General features: G+C 45.7%; 1 protein-coding gene across 3 annotated transcripts in view; it reads left to right on the top strand.

The window, feature by feature from the left end:
* Positions 1-2629: 2629 nt before the first annotated feature.
* LOC140429203 (ufm1-specific protease 2-like) overlaps positions 2630-25950 on the top strand; it is a 121301-nt gene continuing 97980 nt past the window's right edge. Inside the window, exons 1-3 of one of the 3 annotated variants that reach the window (XM_072515891.1) lie at positions 2630-2703; positions 9242-9320; positions 20904-21087. In XM_072515891.1, the coding sequence (XP_072371992.1) occupies positions 2701-2703; positions 9242-9320; positions 20904-21087 (266 nt within the window). In that variant the 5' untranslated portion in view covers positions 2630-2700. Of the gene's footprint in view, positions 2704-6468; positions 6544-9241; positions 9321-13545; positions 13725-20903; positions 21088-25950 lie in introns of those variants that run through there. The other 2 variants (XM_072515892.1, XM_072515893.1) reach the window with 2 other exon arrangements.

Below are 25950 nucleotides of genomic sequence, written 5' to 3'. Positions count from 1 at the left end.
CTATACGCTGAGCAACTGAGGAGCCAGAGCATGAGGAAGAGGGGAGGAGGGAACATAAGAAGTTGTTTTCTATTCGCGATTTCTCTGAAGAACCCATCCAAATGTGGTGCCAGTAATTGCGTCCCCATTTCCCCCTTTCAACATCAGCACCTTGGCTGATACTTTATCAAAGGACACATTGTCCTGTTGCCGGGACCAAAAGTAGATTTCTCAGCAGCCTTGGCAATGCCATCCATTAGGCTGCGGGAAAATGGAAAAAGTACCCGCATCTGGAGGTGCTCTTGACATCCAGCTGAATCTCCTTTCACCAAGCAGGCATGCATAAGCTATCAGAGCAAACTGCCGGTGGCCCATAGAGGGGCCATAAAAACATATGCCCCACCCTTTTGGGAATCCGTTGGGAGTCCGCAGGTTGCATGGCACTCTCCCTACATGGTAGCACCCCCTCTCAGTGCTGATAGGAGTAAGAATTGGCTGCTTATAGATCCTTTCATTGGTTTAATTTATTGTCTGCCTTTGGTCAGGAGGCAGCTGTGCTGCTACCATTCCCGCCTTTGACTGGATCCTGTGGCAGCAGGAAGACACTGGGCTTGCCTCCTGACACCTTTCGCTGTCATTTGACAACCCCCTCCCGGTGCCCAGCCTGTCTCAAGAGGACTGGTAAAATCCAGCCTCTTACCTTCCCTCTGTCAGTCAGACCATCCACGTTGCAACAATAAAAGCAACTATAAATAAACATTCCAAACCAAATTTATAAATTGAATCATGCCATGGCGAATACAGAAATCAACTAATCACCTTTGAGCATTCCCTTCTTCAATGTTTGTAGATTGGTACAGCTAATATTATTTATTTATTTATGAAGAAAACTGAGATATGCAAGAAAAGACATCAATATATTTATGGAATTGGTTTATAATGCCAAATTAATTTCAATTTAATTAGTTTTATAAATTGCATCTAGGTAGGAAGAATAAGGACATATACTGCTTGGCTAATAAGAATCTAAATGGGTAAGATTGGGATATTATACACACAGAAAACACGAAAAGTGGCAGCACATTGAAGACATTAAAAAGGCAAACCTAGCAATGAGAATTATTTCTAGAGGGATATATTTCTTTTCATAAATTTAGAGTACCCAATTAATTTTTTCCAATTAAAGGATAATTTACCGTGGCCAATCCACCTACCCTGGGTTGTGGGGGCGAAACCCACACAAACACGGGGAGAATGTGCAAATTCCACACAGACTGTAACTCAGAGCCAGGGGCAATTTTAGCAAGGCCAATCCACCTAACCTGCACATCTTTGGACTGTGGGAAGAAAGCAGGGTACCCAGAGGAAACGCACGCAGACATAGGGATAAAGTGCAAACTCCACACAGTCAGTCACCCAAGGTTGGAATCGAACTGGGTCCCTGGCACTGTGAGGCAACAGTGCTAACCACTGTGCCAACCTGCCGCCCACAAAACATTCAATAGTAAAATTAATATCTTTATTGCAACAGCACTTCTTTAAATCCCTATTCAGTCTTTCCCATGCCAACCATTTCATGTCATATCTATTCCGTATCCCTTGCAGGTCACCTCATCCCACCTTTTCCCTATGATGTCTCTCCTATCCCAGCCCATCCACAAGTTCTCAATCCATATCTCCAATGTATTCCTCTCCATCCCCGGTGGTACCACCCAAATGCTATTCCCTCAGAACATTTCCCCTTCTGTTGAAATTCCATTCCCACCTTTTGCTCCCAATCCCCTCATGTCAACCACCTCCCATGTAGTTCCCCACCCCCACAAGCCATCTCCCGTGTGTCATTGCCCCTCCTGTGCTGCACCCTCTCCACCCCCACCCCCACCCCCACCCAAAATTCCTCCAGGCACGATAACTTTGTCATTGGGCTCCCCTTCCCGCCTGCTTCTTTTCTCTTAACAACCTGACATCCCATTCTGAAGCCACTGACAGCAACCGTTGGCAGCTGTACATGCCTCGGCCACTACATCAGAGCAGCTGCATTCCAGAGCAGCAACCTGAAAGAATTAACACTGTACATACAGGGTGGGGGGAGAATTCTGCTCCCACAGATGTGGCATCCCGTCCACCTTTAGCTCTGACACAGATCCCTCTCACCGCGCCCTCGTTGCCCTGGTAGGCCACAGCACTGCTCTCCGCCCTCATGGCTCTGGCAAAGCACCCCGACAGGTTTGGAACTGATGAAGTGTCCCTTTCATTTTTCGTGGGAATTGGTTTGTCTCTCAATCTCACATTTGTCCTAAAGTATGGCGCCCTGAACCGGGTACAGTAATCCAGTTGAGGCGTAACCAGTGTTTTATAGCGTGATAGCCCTCGCGAATGCCTAAATGATGAACCCCAGGTCTGTGCCATCAATGATTTTGTGCGCATATATACCCTCGGTCCCTCTGCTGCTGCATCATCTTTAGAATTGTATTGAAAAATACTTCTTCTCACACCATTGCACAATGTGAAACAAAATGTATTATCTCTCTTCCCCCTCCCCCGCCCCGCTCTTTGCATTGTTCGATTTACATCCGGGTCTTATCTCCATGTCGCCCCGCACAAAGATGGCCGACCTGCCGATCAGTTTCTATAGTGACGGCGCGGCGTGTTATGTGACGTGTCTGTTGGGTGGGGGAGGGGCTCCAGAGGGCGGTTGGTGCTTCGTTCTGAACGGTGGAAATGGTGAGTCTCGGCTTGAATGCCGGGCCAAGCAGCGTCTTTTTTTCTTTTTCTCTCCTCGATTATCCCGCTCCGAATTTTATCGGCGTCCTGCACCGAGTAAAGTTCGTCGACGGTTGCCACTAGTCCCTTGCATTGTCCGAGGCCTTAATGCCCAGGGCATTGACCACATCGCAAATGGAGGGCCTACTACTGCCCAGGGCACTGACCAAAGGAGGCAGTGGTGTGGTGGTATTATGGCTGGATTAGTAATCCAGTGACCCAGGATAATGACCTGGCAATGCGGGCAGCTGGTGGAATTTAAACTCAATAAAGTATCTGGAATTAAAAGTCTAATAATGACCACAAGAACATTGTCAATTGTTGTAAAAACCTAATGTTTTTCTAATATCCTTTGGGTTCACTAATGTCCTTCAGGGAAGGAAATCTGCTACCCTTACCTGGTCTGGCCTACATGTGACTCCAGGGTCAGCAATGTGGTTGCTCCCTTAAATGCCCTCTGAAATGACCTAGCAAGCCACTCAGTTATCTCAACTGTTACAAAAACATGAAAAAGGAATGAAACCAGACATTGATCCAAGCACCAGAAATGACAACAATGACCCGGCAAAGTCCTCCTTACTATAACACCTGAAGTCTTGTGCCAAAGTTGGGAGACCTGTCTTACAGACTAGTCAAGCAACAGGCTGATATAGTCATACTCACAGAATCATACCTTACAATGTCCCAGACACCACTACCATCGTTCCTGGGTATGTCCTATCTCACCGGCAAGACAGACCCAGTACAGGTGGCTGCACAGTGGTATATAGTCTGCTCTGAGAGTCCTCAACATTGACTCTGGACACTATGAAGTCTCAAGGTTTCAGGTTAAGCATGGGCAGGAAACCTGCTGATCACCATGTGCCGTCCACCATCAGCCGAATCAGTGCTGCTCCATGTTGAATCCTATTTGAGGATACTCTGGGTGGGGAACTTCAAGGTTCATCATCCAGAGTTGCTCATTAGTACAATCACAGACTGAGCTGGCTGGGTCCTAAAGGACATAGCTGCTAGACTGGGACTGAAACAGGTGGTGAGGCAACCAACAAGAGGGAAAAACAAACTTGACCTCAGCCTCACTAACCTGCCTATTGCAGATGCACCTATCTATGACAGTATCGGTGGAAGTGATCACCGCACGCCAGTCGTTGTGGAGATAAAATCCCCTCTTATTGAGGATACCCTCTGCCATGCTAAATGGGATTGACTTCAAACAGATCTAGCGACTCAAGACTGGGCATTCATGAGGTGCTGTGGGCCATCAGCAGAATTGTACTCCGCCACAATCTGCAGCCTCATGGCCAGGCATATCCCACACTCTACCATTACACCAAGCCAGGGGATCAGCGCTGGTTCAATGAGTGGCAGCACCGTGGCAGAGTGGTTAACACTGCTACCTCACAGTACAAGGGGCCCAGATTCAATTCCAGCCTTGGGTCACTGTCTGTGTGGAGTTTGTACATTCTGCCCGTGTCTGCGTGAGTTTCCTCCGGGTGCACCGGTTTCCTTCCACAATCCAAATATGCATGGGGTAGGTGGATTTGTCAAGCATGATTTTCCCTTCATAAATCCATGCTGTGATGTGTAGGTTATGGGGTTGCAGGGATAGGGTGGGGTGGGATGGGGAAGGTCGACATGGGTGGAGTGCTCATTTGAAGGGTCAGTGCAGACTTGATGGACCGAACGGCCTCCTCCTGCACTGTAGGGATTCTATGAAGAGTACAGGAGAGCATGCCAGGACCAACAGCAGGCATACCAGAAAATGAGTTGTCAACCTGGTGAAGCAACAACACCAGGACTACTTGGATGCCAGCATAAGCAGCAACTAATAGACGGAGCTAAGCAATTCCACAATGAACTGCAGTTCTGCCACATCCAGCCGTGAATGGTGGTGGACAATTAAACAGCTCATTAGAGGAGGCTCCACGAATATCTCCATCCTCAATGATGGAGCAGCCCAGCACATCTGTGCAAAAGACAAGGCTGAAGCATTTGCAACAGTCTTCAGCCAGAAGTGCCGAGCTTCTCAGTCTCCCCTGGAAGTCCCCAGCATCGCAGATGTCAGTCTTCAGCCACATGCTATCAAGAAATGGCTGAAGGCACTGTATACTGAAAAGGCTATAGGCCCTGACAATATTCCGGCAATAGTACTGAAGACTTGTGCTCTAGAACTTGCCTGACCCCCTAGCTAAGCTGTTCCACCACCGCTACAACACTAGCATCTACCCGGCAATGTGGAAAATTGCCCAGATGTGCCCTGTACACAAGAAACAGGACAAATCCAACCCAGCCAATTACCGGCCTCTCAATCTACTCTCCAACATCAGTAAATTGATGATGGAGAATGGTGCTATCAAGTAGCTCACATTACTCCGATATTCAAAAAGGGGGGTAGAGAGAAAGCAGGGAATTATAGACCAGTAAGCCTAACGTCGGTTGTGGGGAAAATGCTTGAATGCGTTATCAAGGACTTTATACCGGAACATTTAGAAAGCAATGGCAGGATCAGTCAGAGTCAGCATGGATTTATGAAGGAAAAATCATGCTTGACAAATCTGTTGGAATTCTTTGAAGAGGTAACCAGTACAGTCGACAAGGGGGAGCCAGTAATTGTGGTTGGTATATTTGGACTTTCAGAAGGCGTTTGACAAAGTCCCGCATATGAGATTATTGTGCAAAATTAAAGCGCATAGGATTGGGTGAAATGTATTGAGGGATAGAAAACTGGTTGGCAGAGAGGAAAAAAAGAGTAGGGATTAATGGGTCCTTTTCACATTGGCAGGCAGTAACCAGTGGGGTACCACAGGGATCAGTGCTGGGACCCCAGCTATTCACAATATATATTAATGATTTGGATGAGGGAACAAAATGTAACATCTCAAAGTTTGCAGATGATACCAAATTAGGTGGGAGGGTGAATTGTGACGAGGATGCAGGGATCCTACAGCAAGATCTGGACAGGTTGGATGAGTGGGCAAACCAATGGCAGATGCAGTATAATTTGGATAAGTGTGAGGTTATTCATTTTGGAAGCAAAATCAGGAAGGCAGATTACTACCTGAATGGTTGTAAATTGGGAGAGGGGAGTGTGCAGCGGGACCTGGGTGTCCTTGTGCACCATTCGCTGAAGTTAAGGATGCAGGTGCAGCAGGCGGTAAAGAAGGCTAATGGTATGTTGGCTTTCATTGCAAGAGGTTTCCAGTACGGAAGCAGGGATGTGTTGCTGCAATTGTACAATGCCTTGGTGAGGCCACACTTGGGAGTATTGTGTGCTGTTTTGGTCTCCTTCTCTGAGGAAGGATGTTCTTGCTCTCGAGGGAGTGCAGTGAAGGTTTACCAGACAGGTCTGCCATATGCGGAGAGATTGACTAGGTTGGGATTGTTCTCGCTGGAGTTCAGAAGAATGAGGGGGGAATCCCATAGAGACATAAAATTCTAACAGGACTAGACAGGGAAGATGTTACCAATGATAGGTGTGTCCAGAACCAGGGATCACAGCCTGAGGATTCAGGGTAAACCATTTTGGACAGAGATAAGGAGACACTTTTTCACACAAGGAGTGGTGAGCCTGTGGAATTCATTACCACAGGAAGTAGTTGATGCTAAAACTGTGACTATAGTCAAGAGGCAGCTGGATATAGTTTTGCTAACTTTTGGTTGGCTCTTAGTAAATGTTGTTTGTTGTGTCTTTACTTAATTTGCTCTGTTTTATAACCTTTGCTCTAGAGTCGCCAGGTATCTTTATGATACCACCACGAAGTTCAAGTTCAAGTGCTGACCAATAACTCAATACACCAGTTAGTACGTTTCAAATCAAAACACATTTATTATACACAGTCAATCACTACTCATGTATAAAACTCTACTTACTAGACTATCTCTAACACTAAAAGGCCTATACTTAGCTTTGGAACTGGCCCACCAGGTCAGGGGAACAAATGGCCTTTCGTTCGATTCTGAGTCTGCAGGCTTCAAAGCTGGTATAGACTGGTAGCTAGGAGCGTCTATCTCGTAGCGTGCGTTAACTGGAGACTTACTTGGTTGGTGCAGCTACTAGGCAGGCCACGGTCAAGGGTTGTTTCGAGCTGCTGAGAGACCCTGCCAAGAAGGCCGAATTGAACTTGGGGACTCTATTTTATAGTCCCCAGGGGCTTCACGCCCTTTTGGGCGGACCCCGTCCCTGGTTCCAAGTGATTGGACTAAGTTCTGATCACTTGGATCGATTTCTCCAATACTGGAGCTGTTCCCTGATTGCTGGGCGGTTCCTAAGTGTCCGTTGGCTTTCCTTTGTCATGACTCCTGCTGGCGCCGAGGAGTCTGGCTTGGCCTTGTTTACCTTAACTGTTTCCAAATGTTCCCAGGGATCGCTCATCAGTATGTAGATGGTTGTTAGTTTCAGTGCTGTCTGGGTTCTTGCAAGTTCTGATTACAGGAAACTTTGCACCTGCTTGTTTTTCCTGCGTTGGCTGAATTTCCCTGCATCCTTAGCGGATCTCCATTTTAAAGTCGGGAAGTGGCCAACCCAGGTGGCTATAATAGCACTTGGGGAGAATAGGGTCAAAGGCTATGGGAAGAAAGCAGGATTAGGCTATTGAATTGGATGAACAGCCATGATCGTGATGAATGGCGGAGCAGGCTCGAAGGGCCAAAAGGCCTCCTCCTGCTCCTATCTTCTATGTATCTATGTAAGCGGCACTTACTCAGCAATAACCTGCTCATGGACGCTCAGTTTGGGTTCCACCAAGGTCACACAGCTTCTGACCTCATTACTGCCTTGGTTCAAATATGGACAAATGAATGCTAGAGGTGAGGTGAGAGTGACTGCCCTTGACATCAAGGCAGCATTTGACCCAGTGTGGCATTAAGGAGCTCTAGCAAAACGAGTCAATGGGAATCAGGGCAAGCTCTCCACGGGTTGGAGTCATACAGGATAAAATTGTTTCCCTTGGGTGAGAATTCTAGAACCAGGGGACATTGATTCAAAATAAATGGCAGAAAATGTAGATGGGACATGAGGATGAACATTTCTTTGTTCTTTTAGAAGATTGTAGTTTAGTCGGGCAGTATGGTCGGCACGGGCTTGGAGGGCCGAAGGGCCTGTTCCTGTGCTGTACATTTCTTTGTTCTTTGTTCTTTGTTAGGGTAGGGGGAGTCTGGAATTCACTGCCCGAGATGTTGGAGGCATCCTAAGCTCTTTTAAAACGTACTGTAAGTGCTCTAAACTATAGGGCTATGGACCGGATGCAGGAAGGTGGGATTAGAAAGGACATCTGGGTGTCCTCAACTTGGCATGGATACTGTGGCCGAATGGCCTTATTTTTTGCCTTAACTTTTATGATTCTATACCTGTCACAAAGGAAGATGCTCGTGGTGGCTGGAAGTCAGTCATCTCAGCTCCAGGACATCCCTGAAGAAGTTCCTCAGGGTAGTGTCCTAGGCCCAACCATCTTCAGCTGCTTCATCAATGACCTCCCTTCCATCATAAAATCAGAAAGGGATGTTCATGTTCAGTACCATTTGCGGCTCCTCAGATAATGAAGCAGTCCATGTCCAAATGCACCAAGATCTCCCCGAACAGGCGCCGGAATGTGGCGACTAGGGGCTTTTCACAGTAACTTCATTGAAGCCTACTTGTGACAATAAGCGATTTTCATTTCATTTTTCATTTCATCAAGACAATATCCAGGCTTGGGCTGGCAAGTGGCAAGTGCCGCACAAGTGCCAGGCAATGATGATCTCCTACAAGGAAGATCTAGCTATGGACCCATGACATTCAATGGCATTGCCATCGCTGAATCCCCACAATCAACGTCTTGGGGGTTACCATTGATCAGAAATTGAACTGGACTAGCCACATTAATACTGTGGCTACCAGGGCAGGTCAAAGGCTAAGAGTCCTACGACCTCCTGACCTCCAAAACCTGTTCACCATCTACAAGGCACAAGCCAGGAATATAATGGAATGCTCTTCACTTGCCTGGATGAGTTCAGCTCCAACAACACTCAAGAAACTCAACACCATCCAGGACAAAGAAGCCGGCTTCATTGCTGCCCCTTCCACAAACATTCAATCCTTCCACCACTGATGAATAATGGCAGCCGTGTGTACCATCTACAAGGTGCTCTGCAGGAACTCGCCAAGGTTTCTATGGCAGTACCTTCCAAACCCACAACCACTGCCCTGTAGAAGAACAAGAGCAGCTGATACCCGGGAAGCCCACCACCTGGAGGTTCCCTCCATGTCATTCACCACCCCGACTTGGCAATATATCGCCCACATCCCCTAAATGAACGAAAAAAGACATCCCAAATGGGGATTTTCTGGGGTTATGAAGCTCCATCTAACAGTAGACGTGTGCAGCTGCATACAAAATGGTGTCAGAGATTAGTGATGCCCAAGTAAAGAGTGTGCAGCATGCACCAAGAAACTGAATATATTATATAGATGGATGTATATATATATATATTATATAGATAAATTTCAATCAATTTATTTCAGGTTCCGCTTGATAGTGAGGATTATTTGATTCGAATAAGGGGGGGACTTAGCCTTGATGGGATCCTCCGCAAAACCGATGGTGAGTATGTTACTTGTTAGATTCATTTGAAAATGTATTTTTCTTTTTTTAGAAAATATTCTATTGAGGCATTTATAATTTATTTTAAAAAATATATATATTTATTAAAGTTTTTTAACACAATTTTTCTCCCTTACAAACAATAACCCCCCCCCCCCCCCCCCATAGCAAAAAAAAACAAAACGAGAAATCGCGCAGAGCAAGATATATACATGGCAAAATGATATAGTTACACAGCTTTGTACACTGGCCCTCACCTGTACGTGCCAGCTTCCCCAACCCTTCATGTTATCTCTTGCTGAGGCATTTATAATTTTAACAATTTTCAATATCAAATGTCAACGTAAAAACTCCCCCCCCCCCCCCCCCCCCAAGATAACCTTAATCTTTGGCTCCCTTGTTAGTCAAGAATCGATCTACCTCTGCCTTAAAAATCTATAAATGTTCATTGTACCTCCATTGCTCCGGGGAAGAAGGTTCCAAAGACTCATGACCCTGTGGTAGAAAAACCTCTTGGGCGGAATTCTCCAAGGGCTGAAATTGCGAAACGCGATTGGGCGGAGAATAGGTTCCGTGGCAGGTGCCGATTTGACGCTAAATTGCAATTCTCAATCACCTTGACAGCAGCATCAATGTGGTCCAAAATGCACGTATAGTAAACACCCGTTGCATATCATTAGCGGGCCTGACCCAGTATTCTCCAGGGCCTCCGCTCTTCTCCGCCTCCGATGGGCCAAGTTCCTGACGGCGGGGTTCACTTGTGCTTTTAAAAATCTTGAAACCGGCGTTGTGGCGGCTGAGGGAGAGAGAGGGTACGGCAAGTGTCCAGCATCACCATAATTTACTGACAGTTGTGCCTCTGGCCAGGGCGGGGGGTCTTCTGCCAGGGCGGGGGTGGGGGGGAGGGAGGGGGGGGGGGAAGGGGGTTTGGGGGGGGGGGGGTGGATTAGCGGGTTGTGGCCAGGCGGTGGGCTGTGGGGTCGGGATGGACAGGCATGGAAAACCATTGCCGCAGCCGGAAAGACGAACAATGTAGCTGCGCACACCACTGACTGCCCACTGTGAATTAGGGCTACCCCACTAGGTGCTCTCTGGTCCCAGCTGACCCATCAGCTGTATGGGCGTGCTCCAGCACAATCAGTGCCATCTTGTTGGCTGGAATGAGTGTGTGTGAGGATTGTAATGTGTATATGCGACTGCAGCTTGTCAGTCTCCTGAGTGTCAATAACAGATCCGGCGAATCCCGCACCGTTTTCACCGGAATCGATTGTGTTCCTCGTGGTGCTGGTGCTAGCCCCTCCATAGTCGAATCAGTCCAGGTTCGGTGCCAGTTTTGCTGTTGTGAAAGTCCATGAATTCTGCACCGGCGACAATACTTGGTCTCAGATACGGAGAATCCCGCCCCTCATCTCTCCTTAAATGGGTCCCTCTTTAAACTGTGTCCCCCGGTTCTAGTTTCTCCCTCAAGGGGGAACATCCTTTCAGCATCCACTCTGACAAGTCCTCTGACCATCTTATATGTATCAATAAGATCCAAGCTCCCAGCCTCTCCAACCTATAATCCTAAAACAACAGCTTTTCTATTCTTCCTGCCAAAGTGGACAAGTTCACATTTTCCCACATTACACTCCATCCGCCAAATCTTTGCCTGCTCACTTAACCTATCTATGTCCTTTTGCAGACTCTTTATCTCCTCTTCACAACTTACTCTCCTATATTTATTTTTGTCATCAGCAAATTTAGCATTCAGCCCTTTCATCCAAGTCATTCATATAAATTGTAAATAGTTGAGGCTCCAGCACTGAGCCCTGTGGCACTTTCTTGTCACAACATACCTAACCTGAAAATGGCCCATTTATGCCTACTCACTGTTCCCTGCCAGCTAACAAAACCTTTATCCATGCCAATAACACTGAGATCTTATTTTGTAAATAATATGTTTTGTGTGGAATATGTTAATATCCTACAGTTATGGAACATAAATAAATCTTTCCCAAGTTAAACACCTATAGTAGTAAATAGGATACTGATCCCGTGGAATTCCTCAGTTGTTTAAAAATGAACTTTTTATATGAAAGAATAGATAAACATATATAATGACTTTCAAATCCCAAGGACACTAAAAACATTTCCTATACAGTGAAATACTTTTGAGGTGTAGATGCTGTACTGTAGGGAAACACAGAAGCTAATATGTTACAGCAAGATCCCTTAAAACAGCAGTGAGATAAATGACCAAATAATTTGTTTTAGCAATGCTGATTAAAGAATAACTGTTAGCCGCGGTATTGGAAAAAAGTTGCCTCCATTTCTTTGAATGATGCCAAATGACCTTTTACATCTATCTGTGATGGCAGATGTGTTCTTGGTTGAATATCTTACCCAAAACTTTACTGTATGTTGTGGCATCCAACATCACATGCTTAATTTCTGGAATGGAGCCTTGATCAGTGACATTCTGACTTAGACACAGTGCTGACATTGTGCTAAGGTTAAAGCCATGTCTTCACACTTGAGTGGCTAACAGGAGAGTGAACTGCAGTAATCGTTAGTTTTAGCATTTTTCTCCATACAGTACTTTACTCACATGATCATAAACCAGAGACTATATAGTCTGTAGAAAACTGCATCCATTTGCAATTAAAAAAATAAATAATAATGCTGGAAATACTCCGCCGGTCTGGCAAAACCCGTGGAGAGTGAAAGAGTTAATGGGCCAGATTTTGGGATCCTTTCACAGGGCTGGAATGCACTGGGTGGGCTTTAAATAAGTGGGTGGGACCCAGGTCCAGAATTCCTGTTCCCATTCCTGGCACTGGTTAGAGAAGTATTGAAGCATTCACTTTGCGATTTTCTGGGCATCATGCTAGCTTCAAGAGGCTATGTAAACTGCAACTGCTCAGAGCAGTTGGGAACAGAGCTGGAGGCCGCTCAGAAGTGCAGGGAAGTTCTGAACAGTGTGCAAGTAAGGATATTATACTCGGTGCAGAGAGCCTTGTGAAAGGTTCTCAGTTTGCACCAGGGAGTGGGGAGAAGACGGGGGGGGGGGTGCTCCTTGAAAAATCAGGGCCCAGGTACAAATTTGCCACTGATAGGACATTGAGTCCATTCAGCCAGGCTTTAAAAATCTCCAACCCCAAGCAAGGAAGTCTGCCACCACATTTGGATGCAGTTCCTTCAAACCTGCAAGCTATTCAGGCAGAGCAGCTGCAGCAATACTCTCATGCACCGTGAGGAAGGATCATCAGGCAGCAAGTAGCTCAACCTCAGTAGCTAGCACCACGAAGGAGAGGAACTGAGAATATCCTGAGCACTTTATATTTAGAGGAGGCTTTGGCAATCCTGAAAGGTGGTGACCAATTTCAGTGCCCTCCATAATGATGGATTGGCCCTTAGAAGTTATCACCAGATGCTGACAGGAGCACTGAAGATGACCATGGTCTTCAACTTCTTCACATTGGTTAATTCAGGGCTCTGTTGCTGACCTCTGAGGAATACCTCATTTTGCTACTCACTGATGCCCTCTTCATAAGGGAGCTGATTGCTTCAGCTTCCTAATGGTTGTGACCTCACAAGCATAGCGAGCAACAGAGTTTGCATCAATAGCCAGATTTCCCAGGATCAGGGTGCCATAAATCTCACCGATGTGACCATTAAAGCATGCACAAAGACCAGACAGGTTCATTAGCAAGAATGGATACCATTTCATTCACGTCCAGGAGGTCTTTGACCAAAGGAAGAACTTCTTGGACATCTTTAAAACTTTTCAGGAACCTGCCACCATGCATTTTACTCTGCAAGTCAAGGCTGACTCAACTCTTCTACTTCAACCCCCAGACAGGCAGATGGGTGACAAGTGCTAACCTCTGAGAGATCCTCAAACTGAGGCCCAGTGACAGTACAACAAGAGCTACCTGCTCACCAGGACACCTTATAGTCCACCTGGATCCACTGAGATGCACATATCTGGACTGGTGCCTGATGAGCTCTTCTGATGTGACACTGCTTTCTCGGTCATGTTTCCCTTCTGATGACCGAGGCTCTCCACAACTCCGGAGGTGGGGTTTGAATATTGCTGAAAAATGCTGTTGAAGCTTTTTTGTCTTGTTCCCAAGTAATGACCTTGATCAGAACAAATATAAGAATGCCAAATTTCAAAGCGAACAACAACTTATACTGAATGAGAAAAGAGGTGCTGATTGGTTGGAAAATTAGCGTTGACTGGTGAGGTGTTGTCGTGGAGAATGCACCAGGCAGCAACTGTCCCCCATTCTTTTGCTTATTCAAAAAAGGTGCAATGTCTAGACATGTTCCTTTTGCCTGAAGAAGACAGATCGCAGCTTGGTGTTTTCACCTAACAGGATGCTGCCATCAAACGAAAAGGACCCTCTGGCTGCCACACAAGTGAGTAACATGAATTAATATGAATAAGTGAGGACATGAATTTCAGTGCTTGTGAAATGCTAGCACCACTATGTCCCAACAATTGGTAGATCATATCAAATAGCATGTTGGGGCAAAGGATACTCCTTTGGTGCAGTAGTCTTCTGCCCGGTGTGACCAAAGATCTAAAGTTGTGCCTGTAATTTGGGTGTTTGCGTGCGTACTCAAGAATCCACAGACGGAATCCCAGAAGAAGAGATGGAAACCTTGCAAGGAGGGCTGTTGTTGATGCTGTCAGGGTCTGGTAATTGAAGGAGGCTGTAGAGAAGCCCTGAAGATCCAAGAAACAGCTAATAGTTGGTGACTCCCTGCTGCGTGCAGTTGCGGTAAAGGTATTCCTTTGGAGCAGTAGTATTTTGTTTGGCTGCACTCAAATTGGTTTGCGTTTGTGCCCAGGTCATTACTTGGGAACCTAGGGGAAGGGAATCTTGGAGGATGAGATTGAAGCTCTGCAAGGTGGACCATCATTGATGCTATCCAGGCCGGAGTGACTTTTGGCGGGACTTCCAAGGCAAGTTCTTTGAATGTGAAGATTGGAATCCCTAATGAAAGGAACAGAGTTTCATTGAGTTTGGTTGACTCGCAAAGTTACTGACATTTGGTTGTTGTGAAATTCATGGAGTCTGTTTGGGTCACATCTGGCTACAGGACTGGTGCAGGAGGGAAGGCTTCAGATATGTGGATCATTGGGATATCTTCTGGGGAAGGTGGGACCTGTACATGAAGGACGGATTGCACCTAAACTGGAGGGGCACCAATATCCAGGGTGGGAGGTTTGCTAGAGCTCTTTGGGAGGTTTTAAACTAGTTTGGCAGGGGGATGGGAACCAGAGCTATGGATCAGAGGATAGAGCAGCTATTTGAACAGGTAGAAATAGTATGCAGCAAGTCTGTGAGGAAGGATAGACAGTTGATAGGGCAAAGTTGCACTCACTGGAATGAGTTAAAGTATGTCTGTTTCAATGCAAGGAGTGTCAGGAATAAGGGAGATGAACTTAGAGCATGGATCAGTACTTGGAACTACGATGTTGTGGCCATTACGGAGACATGGATTTCACAGGGGCAGGAATATTTTTTAGATGTTCCGGAGTTTAGATGTTTTCAGAAGTATAGGGAGGGAGATAAAAGAGGAGGGGGCGTGGCACTGTTAATTAGGGAGTACATCACAGCTACAGAAAAGGAGGTAGTTAGAGGAGGGTTTGTCTACTGAGTCAGTATGGGTAGAAGTCAGAAACAAGAAAGGAGCAGTCACTTTATTAGGAGTTTTCTATGGACCCCCCCAATAGCAGCAGAGAGCTAGAGGAACAGATTGGGCGGCAGATCTTGGAAAGGTGCAGAAGTAACAGAGTTGTTGTCATGGGTGACTTCAACTTCCCTAATATTGACTGGAACCTCCTTACTGCAAATGGTTTGTATGGTGCAGATTTTGTCAGGTGTGTACAGGAAGGTTTCCTGTCTCAATATGTAGATAGGCCGACTAGGTGGGAGGCCATATTGGACTTGGTGCTTGGCAACGAACCAGGCCAGGTGTCAGATGTCTAGGTGGGAGAGCATTTCGGTGACAGCGACCACAATTCCTTGACCTTTACCATAGTCATGGAGAGGGATAGGAACAGACAGTATGGGAAGGTATTTAATTGGGTGAGGGGAAATTATATTGCTATTAGACAGGAGCTGAGGAGCATTAAGTGGGAACAATTGGGGAAATGCACAACAGTAATGTGGGGGTTGGTTAAGGAGCACTTGCTGCAAGTGCTGGATAGTTTTGGCCCACTGAGATGAGGAAGGAATGGTAAGGTGAAGGAGCCTTGGATGACAAGAGAAGTGGAGCTTCTAGTCAAGAGGAAGAAGGAAGCTTACGTAAGGTTGAGGAAGCAAGGATCTGGCATGGCTCTGGAGGGTTACAAGGTAGCCAGGAAGGAACTAAAAAATGGACTCAGGAGACTTAAAAGGGTCATGAAAAATCTCTGGCGGGAAGCATTAGGGAAAATCTTAAGGCATTCTACACTTATGTGAGAAATAAGAGGATGATCAGAGTGAGAGTAGGGCTGATCAGGGATAGTGGAGGGAACTTGTGCCTAGAGTCTGAGGAGATAGGGGAGGCCCTAAATGAATATTTTGCTTCAGTATTCACTAGAGAGAGGGACCTTGTTGCTCATGAGAACAGAGTGTACCAGGTTAATAGACTCAAACAGGTTGATATTAAGAAGGAGGATGTGCTGGAAATTTTGAAAAGCATCAGGATAGATAAGTCCCCTGGGTCTGACGGGATATACCCAAGGTTACTACGGGAAGCGTGGGAGGAGATTGCTACGCCGTTGGCGATGACCTTTGCGTCCTCACTCTCCACTGGAGTAGTACCGGATGTTTGGAGGGAGGCGAATGTTGTTCCCCTGTTCAAGAAAGGGAATAGGGAAATCCCTGGGAATTACAGACCCATCAGTCTTGCGTCTGTGGTGAGCAAAATACTGGAAAGGATTCTGAGAGATAGGATTAATGATTATTTAGAAAAACATAGTTTGATTAAAGATCGTCAGCATGGCTTTGTGAGGGACAGGTCATGCCTCACAAGCCTTATTGAATTCTTTGAGATATGACGTGACACATTGATGAAGGTCAGGCAGTGGATGTGGTGTATATGGATTTCAGTAAGGCATTTGGTAAGATTCCCCATGGTAGGCTCATTCAGAAAGTTAGGGGGCATGGGATACTGGGAAATTTGGCTGTCTGGATACAGAATTGGTTGGCCGAAAGAAGACAGTGAGTTGTAGTGGATGGAAAGTATTCCGCCTGGATGTCGGTGACCAGTGGTGTCCCGCAGGGACCTGTTCTGGGACCTCTGCTCTTTGTGGTTTTTATAAATGACTTGGGTGAGGAAGTAGAAGGGTGAGTTAGTAAGTTTGCCGATGACACAAAGGTTGGGGGAGTTGTAGATAGTGTTGAAGGCTGTTGCAGATTGCAACAGGACATTGACAGGATGCAGAGCTGGGCTGAGAAGTGGCAGATGGAGTTCAACCTAGATAGAAGTGAATCATTTTGGAAGGTAGAATTTGAATGCTGAATACAGAGTTAAAGGCAGGATTCTTGGGGTCCATGTACATAGATCCCTCAAAGTTGCCACCCAGGTTGATAGGGTTGTTAAGAAGGCGTATGGTGTGTTGGCTTTCATTAACAGGGGGATTGAGTTAACCCTGGTTAAATCACACTTGGAATATTGTGTCCAGTTCTGGTCTCCTCATTATAGGAAGGATGTGGATGCTTTGGAGAGGGTACAGAGGATATTTACCAGGATGCTGCCTGGTATGGAGGGCATGTCTTATGAAGAAAGATTGAGGGAGCTCGGGCTTTTCTCACTGGAGCGATGAAGGAAGAGAGGTAACTTGATAGAGGTGTACAAGGTGATGAGAGGCATGGATCGAGTAGATAGCCAGAGTCTTTTCCCCAGGGCGGAAATGGCTGTCACGAGGGGACAGTTTTAAGGTGATTGGAGGCAAGTATAGGGGAGATGTCAGAGGTAGGTTCTTTACACCGAGAGTGGTGGGTGCGTGGAATGCACTGCCAGCAGAGGTGGTGGAGTCTGAGTCATTAGGGACATTTAAGCGTCTCTTGGACAGGCACATGGACAGCAGTAAATGGAAGGGGTGTAGGTTGGGTTGACCTTAGATGAGGATAAATGGTCGGCACAACATTGTGGGCCGAAGGACCTGTACTGTGCTGTACTGTTCTATGTTCTATGTTATTGTGCAGTGTGGTGTGCGCGATCACAGTTTGCCTGTTGATTCATATGTACCTCATATTAACAAAATACTGGACAATCGCAGCAGGTCTGACAGCATCTGTGGAGAGAGAAGGGAGCTGATGTTTGAAGTCAGGATGACTCTTTGTCAAAGCTGTCTTTGTCTTGGTATGGTGACAGCACCCACCTCTATCTCACTACCACACCTCTTGATCCCTCCACTGTCTCTGATTTGTCACACTGCTGATTTGGCACTCAATACTGAATTAGCAGAAATTTACTCCAAATAAGTATTGGGAAGACTTGAGCATTGTCTTCAGACGTTGCACAAACTACTGCTCCCTCCGTGGGCAGCACGGTAGCACAAGTGTGTGTGGCTTCACAGCGCCAGGGTCCCAAGTTCGATTCCCCGCTGGGTCACTGTCTGTGCAGAGTCTGCACGTTCTCCCCGTGTCTGCGTGGGTTTCCTCCGGGTGCTCCGGTTTCCTCCCACAGTCCAAAGATGTGCAGGTTAGGTAGATTGGCCATGATAAATTGCCCTTAGTGACCAAAAAAGTTAGGAGGTTATTGGGTTATGGGGATAGGGTGGAAGTGAGGGCTGAAGTGGGCTGCTGCAGACTCGATGGGCTGAATGGCCTCCTTCTGTACAGTATGTTCTATGTATTCCTCTCCCTGGTCACTGCCTGACACTGAAAGAGAGTGTTCTATTTGATATCAAGATGAGCTTCCAACTACACGTCCGGCTTACAAGTAAGAGTACCTTTTGCTGACATCCTCATCCATGCCATTGTTACCTCCAGACTCTAGTGCTCTTCTGTAGGGTCTCATAACTTGTCAATCTACATACATTTGGGGTCATTGTTTTGGTACTGGACGAGATCCCATTTTTTGTTGGGATACCGGACGAGAAACCCCAAACAATTTGTAAAACTGTGAGGAAAGGATACTTCACTCCAGGAGTGATTACATTGACCTGTAGGTATCTTTTATGCTAAAACAAACTTTAATTTAAACACAGGATTAACCACATTAACATCAAAGAAATAGCTCTACAATTAACAGTTAAACAGTTCTTAAATAAAAGGAAAAACCTTAACTTATACCCTGTGCCTTCACTAAATATATATTCTAACCAACAACCCAATACAGTTCAAAGTCCACTCGCAAATAAAGTTAGCCTTCGGGGTTACTTGCTGTTCTCTGTGCAAACCTTTGGCGTGAGACCCTTTCAGGAACAACCTGAAAATTGTTCTGCCTTGTCCGACTCACATCCTACGGCAAAACTGCCAAAATTGTAGACAGATCTGGCTCCTCCCATTAATTACATGATTTATATCCCACTAAGATGTACCATGACCTGCTTAGCTAGGACTAAATGCAATTCCTTAGAAATTACCTATACTCCAGGGAATTGCCTTTCGTTAAAAGTGTTTTCATAGTCACCTCTCTGTAAACAAGTAAATTGTTAAAAGTATTTATTACCTCACCTTTACGACTCCTTAATCACAGCCTTAGAAGGTATACTCTATGTATTTGAATAACATTGCTACAACAAAATATAAAATATATAACAATTTCCTACATTCATCACATCATCAAAAGCTCCATTGCCAGATCCTAGTTCACACCAAGTTCAATTCAGTGGAGACCGAAAGAGAAAATGCTGGAAATTCTCAGCAGGTCTGAGATTTTCCACCATTTTCTCTTTTGGTTTCAGATTTCAGCATCTGCAGTAATTTGCCTTTATCTAAGTTCAATTCTGACTTTACCACTGGCCTATATTAACCTCCAGTCAGGAAATGCCTTGATTTTAAAATTCACATTCATGTTTTCAAATTGTTACATGGCTTTGCTCCTCCCAATTTCCATAACCTCTTCCAACCCTCATGATATCTGCGGCCCTCCTGGTTTCTTGCACCAACTGATTTTTACCACATCACACTTAGTGACAAAGCCTTCATCTGTCTAGGCACTAAGTTCTGGAATTCTCTCCTTAAACCTTTCTGCCTTTCTACCTCTCTTACTCCTATGTTACGATCCAAGCTGATGTTACTACTGAACAGACAGATTCCCTGAGCGGAACCTTGGCCCAATAGATCGTAATTTTTATGTTGTTGACGTGGATGAACAGTCGCAGGACAGCTGATTAACTACTTCTTCACCTCAGCTATATCGTTACATATGTACACAGATTTATAAGGATAACATAGTTACAAAATTGACATTATACTCTAATGTTTTCAGTAAGTACACTGTCCATGTAAACAAACAGGCCACTGTGGTCAGATACAACACCCTCTGAAACCAATGGGCAGATGCCACTCAATATAATTTCTGTGGATTTCTCATTAAATCCCCCCAGATGCATGTCAAACTGAGCTAACTTGTCTCACTGGGCCTCCTGACTTCCACAGGTGTGGTTACAAACTCCACTGTCAAAAAACACACCTTGGAATATTCTCCCAAATCATGCTTTCTTTCGGATGCTTTCACCAAGGATCCACTTCCAGGATTTCATTCTCTCTTCGGTATTCTTCTGCCTTGGATTTCCACATGCATTCAAGCTTCCACACAATCTCTTGGGTACCCAGCCATGCCAATAGAACACTACTGCTTCACAGGTTGTAATAAGATGTCACAAAATGTTTATTTATATTTGATGTTTGGCTTCTTGTCTAGCTGACTTTAAATCTGGTTCTTGCAGTTGTCTCTGTAACATCGAACATTTCCTCTGCCTTTTTGAATTCTCCTGACCAGGTCCTTATTCAACCTCATGTTCTCAGTTCCTTTCACTTAACTGTCTTCCTGAGACATTCTTTTTATCCCAACTCCTTGGTTTCCTGACTTTCTTTTGTTCTTTTGAGATCTACTTTCACTCCCTGGTCCTGTTCAGCTTCTGCTGGGTCCAGCTTCAAAGTTAACTCAAAAGTTCTTTTGTTCTCGGGTGCCTCTGGTTGCTAAACAACAGCTTAGTTTTCCTTTAAGCCCTGTTTTCTTTCATATCATATACCCGCATTACCATACATGCACCTGACCCAAACAGAAGCCATTAACTCTTTCAAATTCAGAACCACAAAATTAAATTTACTTAAAACTATGCCTTATTTCTAATATCCGCAAATATAGATTATTTAAAATTACCTCTGTTTCCTGACACCTATAAGACACTCCTTAAAACCTTTCTCTTTGACTGGGCTTTTCAACATCTGACCAAATGCCTCCTTATGTGGTTTGGTATTCAGTTGTGTTTGATAATGTTCCTGTGATGAACATTAGGATGTTTCACTGCATTGAGGATAAATTATTTTGATGGTTTATCTTTACAGAAATGCTATGAAAGACTGATGTAAGTATGAATATTGGAACCTACTGCATTTGTAACATTGTTTCCTTTATTGAAATTAGAAAAAGGAATTAAAGATGGGTTTTCGGACGCCATGAAGGATCTGATGAAAAAAGTGAATTCACAGTCTTTTGTCTTATTTGGTTGGGAGAGTTCTCTATATATATGGCCCAAATCTGGCTTCAACACACAGCCTACAGAACTACAAGCGAACAGCAGCTGCAAAAGTTTAGTAAAACTTATTCCGTAAGTATCAGAATGGAATGTATTAAGTACCTCAATACTATTTGAAGTATGCTTGTGCTGGTGGTCACAAGGATTTCAATTAAACTTATGCTGTTTCTGTTAAATTTCCCATATTTCAGTTAAATTTCAGTTGAATATCCAGTTTGTCAAATGTTGATTTTATCCTTTCAAGTTTCAATCGTGTGTGGAGACGCTTCAAGCTACAGGCAGTCCTCGGTCTTTCAACACAATCGGTTGCTAAAAAGCACATTCTAAGTTGAAATGTCATAAATTGGAACCTATTTTCCCATGAAAACAATGGTACAAATGGGGGGTTGGTTCCTGAACCAAGGCTGCAAATCACTCATTGGGTGCCTGGTGGTTTTAAATGCTCTCAAACCTTGACCTGTCAAGTCGCTGATGCAAGAGGCATTGGATAAATTCAATAATTATTAACCAGCAGACATGCCATCCTGGGTAAACCTCTTCCGATCTTCAGTTACACTTTTCCGTTGAAGTTACACGCGATTTCGGGTAAAAAGAGCTCTTTTCTACACCTCCAAGTAGGAACTGCCCTGTGTAAGACCACTCGCACCATGGCCGTCACCGGAAGTCTCAGTTTCTCTCCAGAGATGTGAGCACAGAATTTCAGGCCCATTATATTGGATACTTATTGATGTCTACACAACTTAGCAGAAGTTCCTTAGTTAGTGTGGGGGATATAATGAAGCCATTCGATCACAGTTACCTGTTTAGCAGTTGCCGTTGCGATTTTGAGCACATATTAAATACAATATAAGCATATAAATGCATTAAAATCGTGATGGTTATGCCAACAAAACTTTTAACAGGTGATGCACCTGTTTCCAACCAAATAAAGACGGTTTGATCTGTCCAGTCGTACAGATGGATGGCATAGAACGTCAGTGTGTACATATGAATCTGCTGGTGTCGTAGAGTTGAAAGTGATTTTGTAAAGTCAAAATGGGGTGTCAATTTATAAACATTATAAGTGCCTTTCTTTGTATCTTGAATGCCATAAAGTCGAGGATCGCCTGTATATAATATGATCAGTAGGATAAAGTATGGGTGTTTACAGACATGTTATAGGTGGTGCTTGAGATAATAGAAATTAGAGATGATGAATTACAAGTATCATAAAAGAACAGTATTGCACAACATCACCTTTATTGGTTTGTGTATTTCCCCAACTGCACAGCCTCCTCTGGCCCTACAACCCTCAAGTGACTGCTGAATTTATCCAATACCTCTTGCCCGTTCCTGATTTTCATTGCTGCATCTTTGGTGGCCCTGCACTTAGTTGACAAAGCTTTGAAATTCCCTTAATAAACATCTCTCCCTCTGTACCTGTCTTGCCTCCTTTAAAACCTGGCTCTTTGACCGAACTTATCCTAATATCTACTTATATGGCTCGGTGTCAGATTTGACAGCATTCCTGTAAAATGCCTTGCGATGCTTTACTATGGGAATGCAGGTTCCTGTGTTGTGAACTTTTTTTTAGAAATGGGTAACAATATGCAGTGGCATAGTGGGGAGGCAGTGGTATTGTCACTGGAGTAGTAATCCAGAAACCCAGGGTAATGCTCTGGAAACCTGGATTTGAATCCCACCGGGGCAAGTGGTGGAATAAATAAAAAATCTGGAATTAATAGTAAATGACAATCATGAAACCATTGTCGATTGTCATAAAAACCCATCTGGTTCACTTAATGTCCTTCAGGGAAGGGAACAAAGAACAGTACAGCACAGGAACATGCTCTTCCGCCCTCCAAGTCTGCGCCGATCATAATGCCTGTCTAAACTAAAACCGTCTGCACTTCCCTCTATTCCCATCCTATTCATACATTCGTCAAGATGCTTCTTAAACGTCATTATCGTATCTGCTTCCACCACCTCCCCCCGGCAGCGAGTTCCAGGCACTCACCACCCGCTGTGTTAAAACCTTGACTCGCAAATCTCCTCTAAACTTTGCCCCTTGCACTTCGTTCAAGTGAAAACAATCCATGTTTATCCAACCTCTCCTCATAGCTTACCAGGCAGCAACCTGGTAAACCTCTTCTGTACCCTCTCCAAAACATCCTCATCTTTCTGATAGTGTGACGACCAGAATTCTTCTTTGTTCTTTCAGCTGGTGTGTTAAGAGGATGATAACTGGGGTTAGATGTATCGATTTTAGCCCCTATTTAAGAACCCACATTTAAATACTTTAAAATGTCTTGTCTGAAAGATATCAGCGCAGACTGCAACGTGTGGGCACTCTGGTGGCAGGAGGCCCACTTGCCATGGGCTCTGATGTTGTAGTACCCCCTTGGCACAGGCCCTCAGAAGGTACGGCACACCCCCACCCGCCCCCCCGACAGCACAGCACCCCCTCAATACTAACCCTCCGACAGCGTGGTGTTATTTTGGTATGGGCCCGACAAATGTTGGCCTGAAATTCTGTGCTCACATCTCTGGAGAGAAACTGAGACTTCCGGTGACGGCCATGGTGTGAGTGGTCTTACACAGGGCAGTTCCTGCTTGGAGGTGTAGAAAAGAGCTCTTTTTACCCGAAATCGGGTGTAACTTTGACGGAAAAGTGTAACTGAAGATCGGAAGAGGTTTACCCAGGAGTGGCATGTCTGCTGGTTACCAAACTCGGTAGAAGAAGGTTAAGGACCTGGCCAAGGAGTTGGAAGCTACCTGTGTCACAGCAGCTAGTGGAAAGATGGCGGAGGGGGAAGGGTCAGTGCAAGCAGCAAAGTCCCAGATGGAACAGTTGATGACCTTCATCAAGGAAGAGTTCCACCAGTAGAGGAAGGAGATACAGGAGGATAGATCGAAGGCACACAAAAGGGTTGTGGCACCCCACAGGGCTCGATGGAGAGGGTTGAAAAATGTTTGGAGGCACAGAGGTCGCAGATCCGAGAGATTGAGAGTGTGATTGTGGAACACAGCAATAGAGTGGTGGCTCTGAGGAGACCCTTGCAAGACATTGAGGGCAACGGTGAAGGTGCGGGAAAACAGGTCGAGAAGACTAATCTGCGAATAATCGGCCTACCTGAAGGAGTGGAAGGTGCGAGTGCCACGAGATACATTTTGAGGATGTAGGCGGGGCTGGAGGTGGAGGAGGGGTGCTGGGCAAAGCCCCTGAGGTGAACAGAGCGCACAGGTCTCTGAGGCAGAAGCCATGAGCTGGGTAGCTGCTGTGGGTGGTGATCGTGAGATTCCACAAGTTCGTGGAGAAAGAGAAGATCCTGCAGTGGGCCAGGGAGAAGTGGAACAGCGAATGTAAGGGGAACAAGGTCCAAATATACCAGGACATTGGAACTGAACTGATAAAAGGGAGTGGGGTTCAACAGGGCAAAGGAGGTGCTGTATCGACAGCAGATCAGGCTTGGGGTGCTCTACCCAGCTAAACTATGGATGACTTATGAAGGCTGAGAATATTATTTTGAGACCCCAGAAGCAGCCAATGACTTTATCAAGGAGCATAAAGTGGGGGAGAACGGAACAATTCTGAGAGACGGAGGTGCTGGCACTTTGGAGTAATGGAGACAGCGGGTAGAGTGGGCGTTGGAGAAAGTGGGGGCTTTTTTCTTCCGATGTGGAGGTTTTTCTTCTTTTTTCTGTTGGGCCGCCAAAGGGAGCGGGGGTGAAAAATTTGTAAGGGGACAACTGTTGTGGCTCCTGCTGCTTGTGGCTGTCTTTTTTCTTTGTTTGTCTTTGGGGGACATGATCTGTGGTTTGAGATGAGTCTTTGTTTGTGTGGGGGAGGGTGCAGTCCGTGGGAGCCTTCTTAACGGAACAGAGAGGTGAGGGGTGGGGTGGGTCAGTAGGAGGAGCCTTTGGGCAGGGGTTGCCACGCTGGCAGGTAATGCTGGTGAACGGAAGTGAGGTGGGAGAAAGCTGAGAGATGGCCGTAGAAGGAGGGAGTGGGTGGGGGAGGAGGGGGAAATGGAGGGAGATGCGACGCGGTGAGGCTGGTGAAGAAACATGGTCAGGGGCAGAGAAAGGGGCCATCTTGGATGGGCCAGGTACAGGGTGAAATTAATGGGGGTTGAGCCAAAAGGGGAGGATGGTAGATGGTAGAAGGGAGTGAAGGCGCAAACCCCCGGTAAGGCTAATAACATGGAACGTGTGAGGACTCAATGGACCGGTGGAAAGACCTTGGGTCTTTGCGCACCTCAGGAGTTTAAAAGCGGAGGTAGTCTTTCTGCAGGAGTCACACCTCCATGTGAAAGACCAGGGTAGGCTGAGAAAGGGATGGATGAGTCAGGTATTCCACTCGGGGTTTGATTCAAAATCGTGGGCGAGTGGCCATTTTGATGAGCAAGAAAACGGGGTTTGTGAGCGCGAAGGAAGTGAGGGGCCCGGATGGAGATACATGATGGTGAATGGGGTATTGGACGGTGTGCCGGTGGTATTGATGAATGTGTATGCGCCGAATTGGGATGATATACGTTTTGTGAGGGGGTTGCTGCTAGCAATCCTGGATTTGACCACGCATCAGTTGATTATGGGAAGAGATTTCAATGGTATCTTAGAGCCGAGGGCAGGTAATTGAACCTCAGGTCAATGGGTAGGATACGAATGGCAAAGGAGCTTGGTGGGTGTATGGAAAAGATGGGTATGATGGACCCATGGCGCTTCATGGACCCAGGGGGAAAGGAGTATTCCTTTTTCTCATATGTTTATAGGATGTATTCAAGAATCAACATTTTGTAGTGAGCCAGGAGGTTTTGGTTCGTGTGGAGGAGGCAGAGTTTGCAGAGATAGTAATTTCGGACCATGCGCTCCACTGGCTGGAGATTCAGCTCAGATCGGGATGGGAACCGAGGCTGGGGTGGAGGCTCAATTCGCGGTTATTGGCAGATAGAGGGT

Source organism: Scyliorhinus torazame, chromosome 9, assembly GCF_047496885.1.
Source record: "Scyliorhinus torazame isolate Kashiwa2021f chromosome 9, sScyTor2.1, whole genome shotgun sequence".
Classification (NCBI taxonomy): domain Eukaryota; kingdom Metazoa; phylum Chordata; class Chondrichthyes; order Carcharhiniformes; family Scyliorhinidae; genus Scyliorhinus; species Scyliorhinus torazame.
This window is presented reverse-complemented; position numbering and strand designations above follow the sequence as displayed.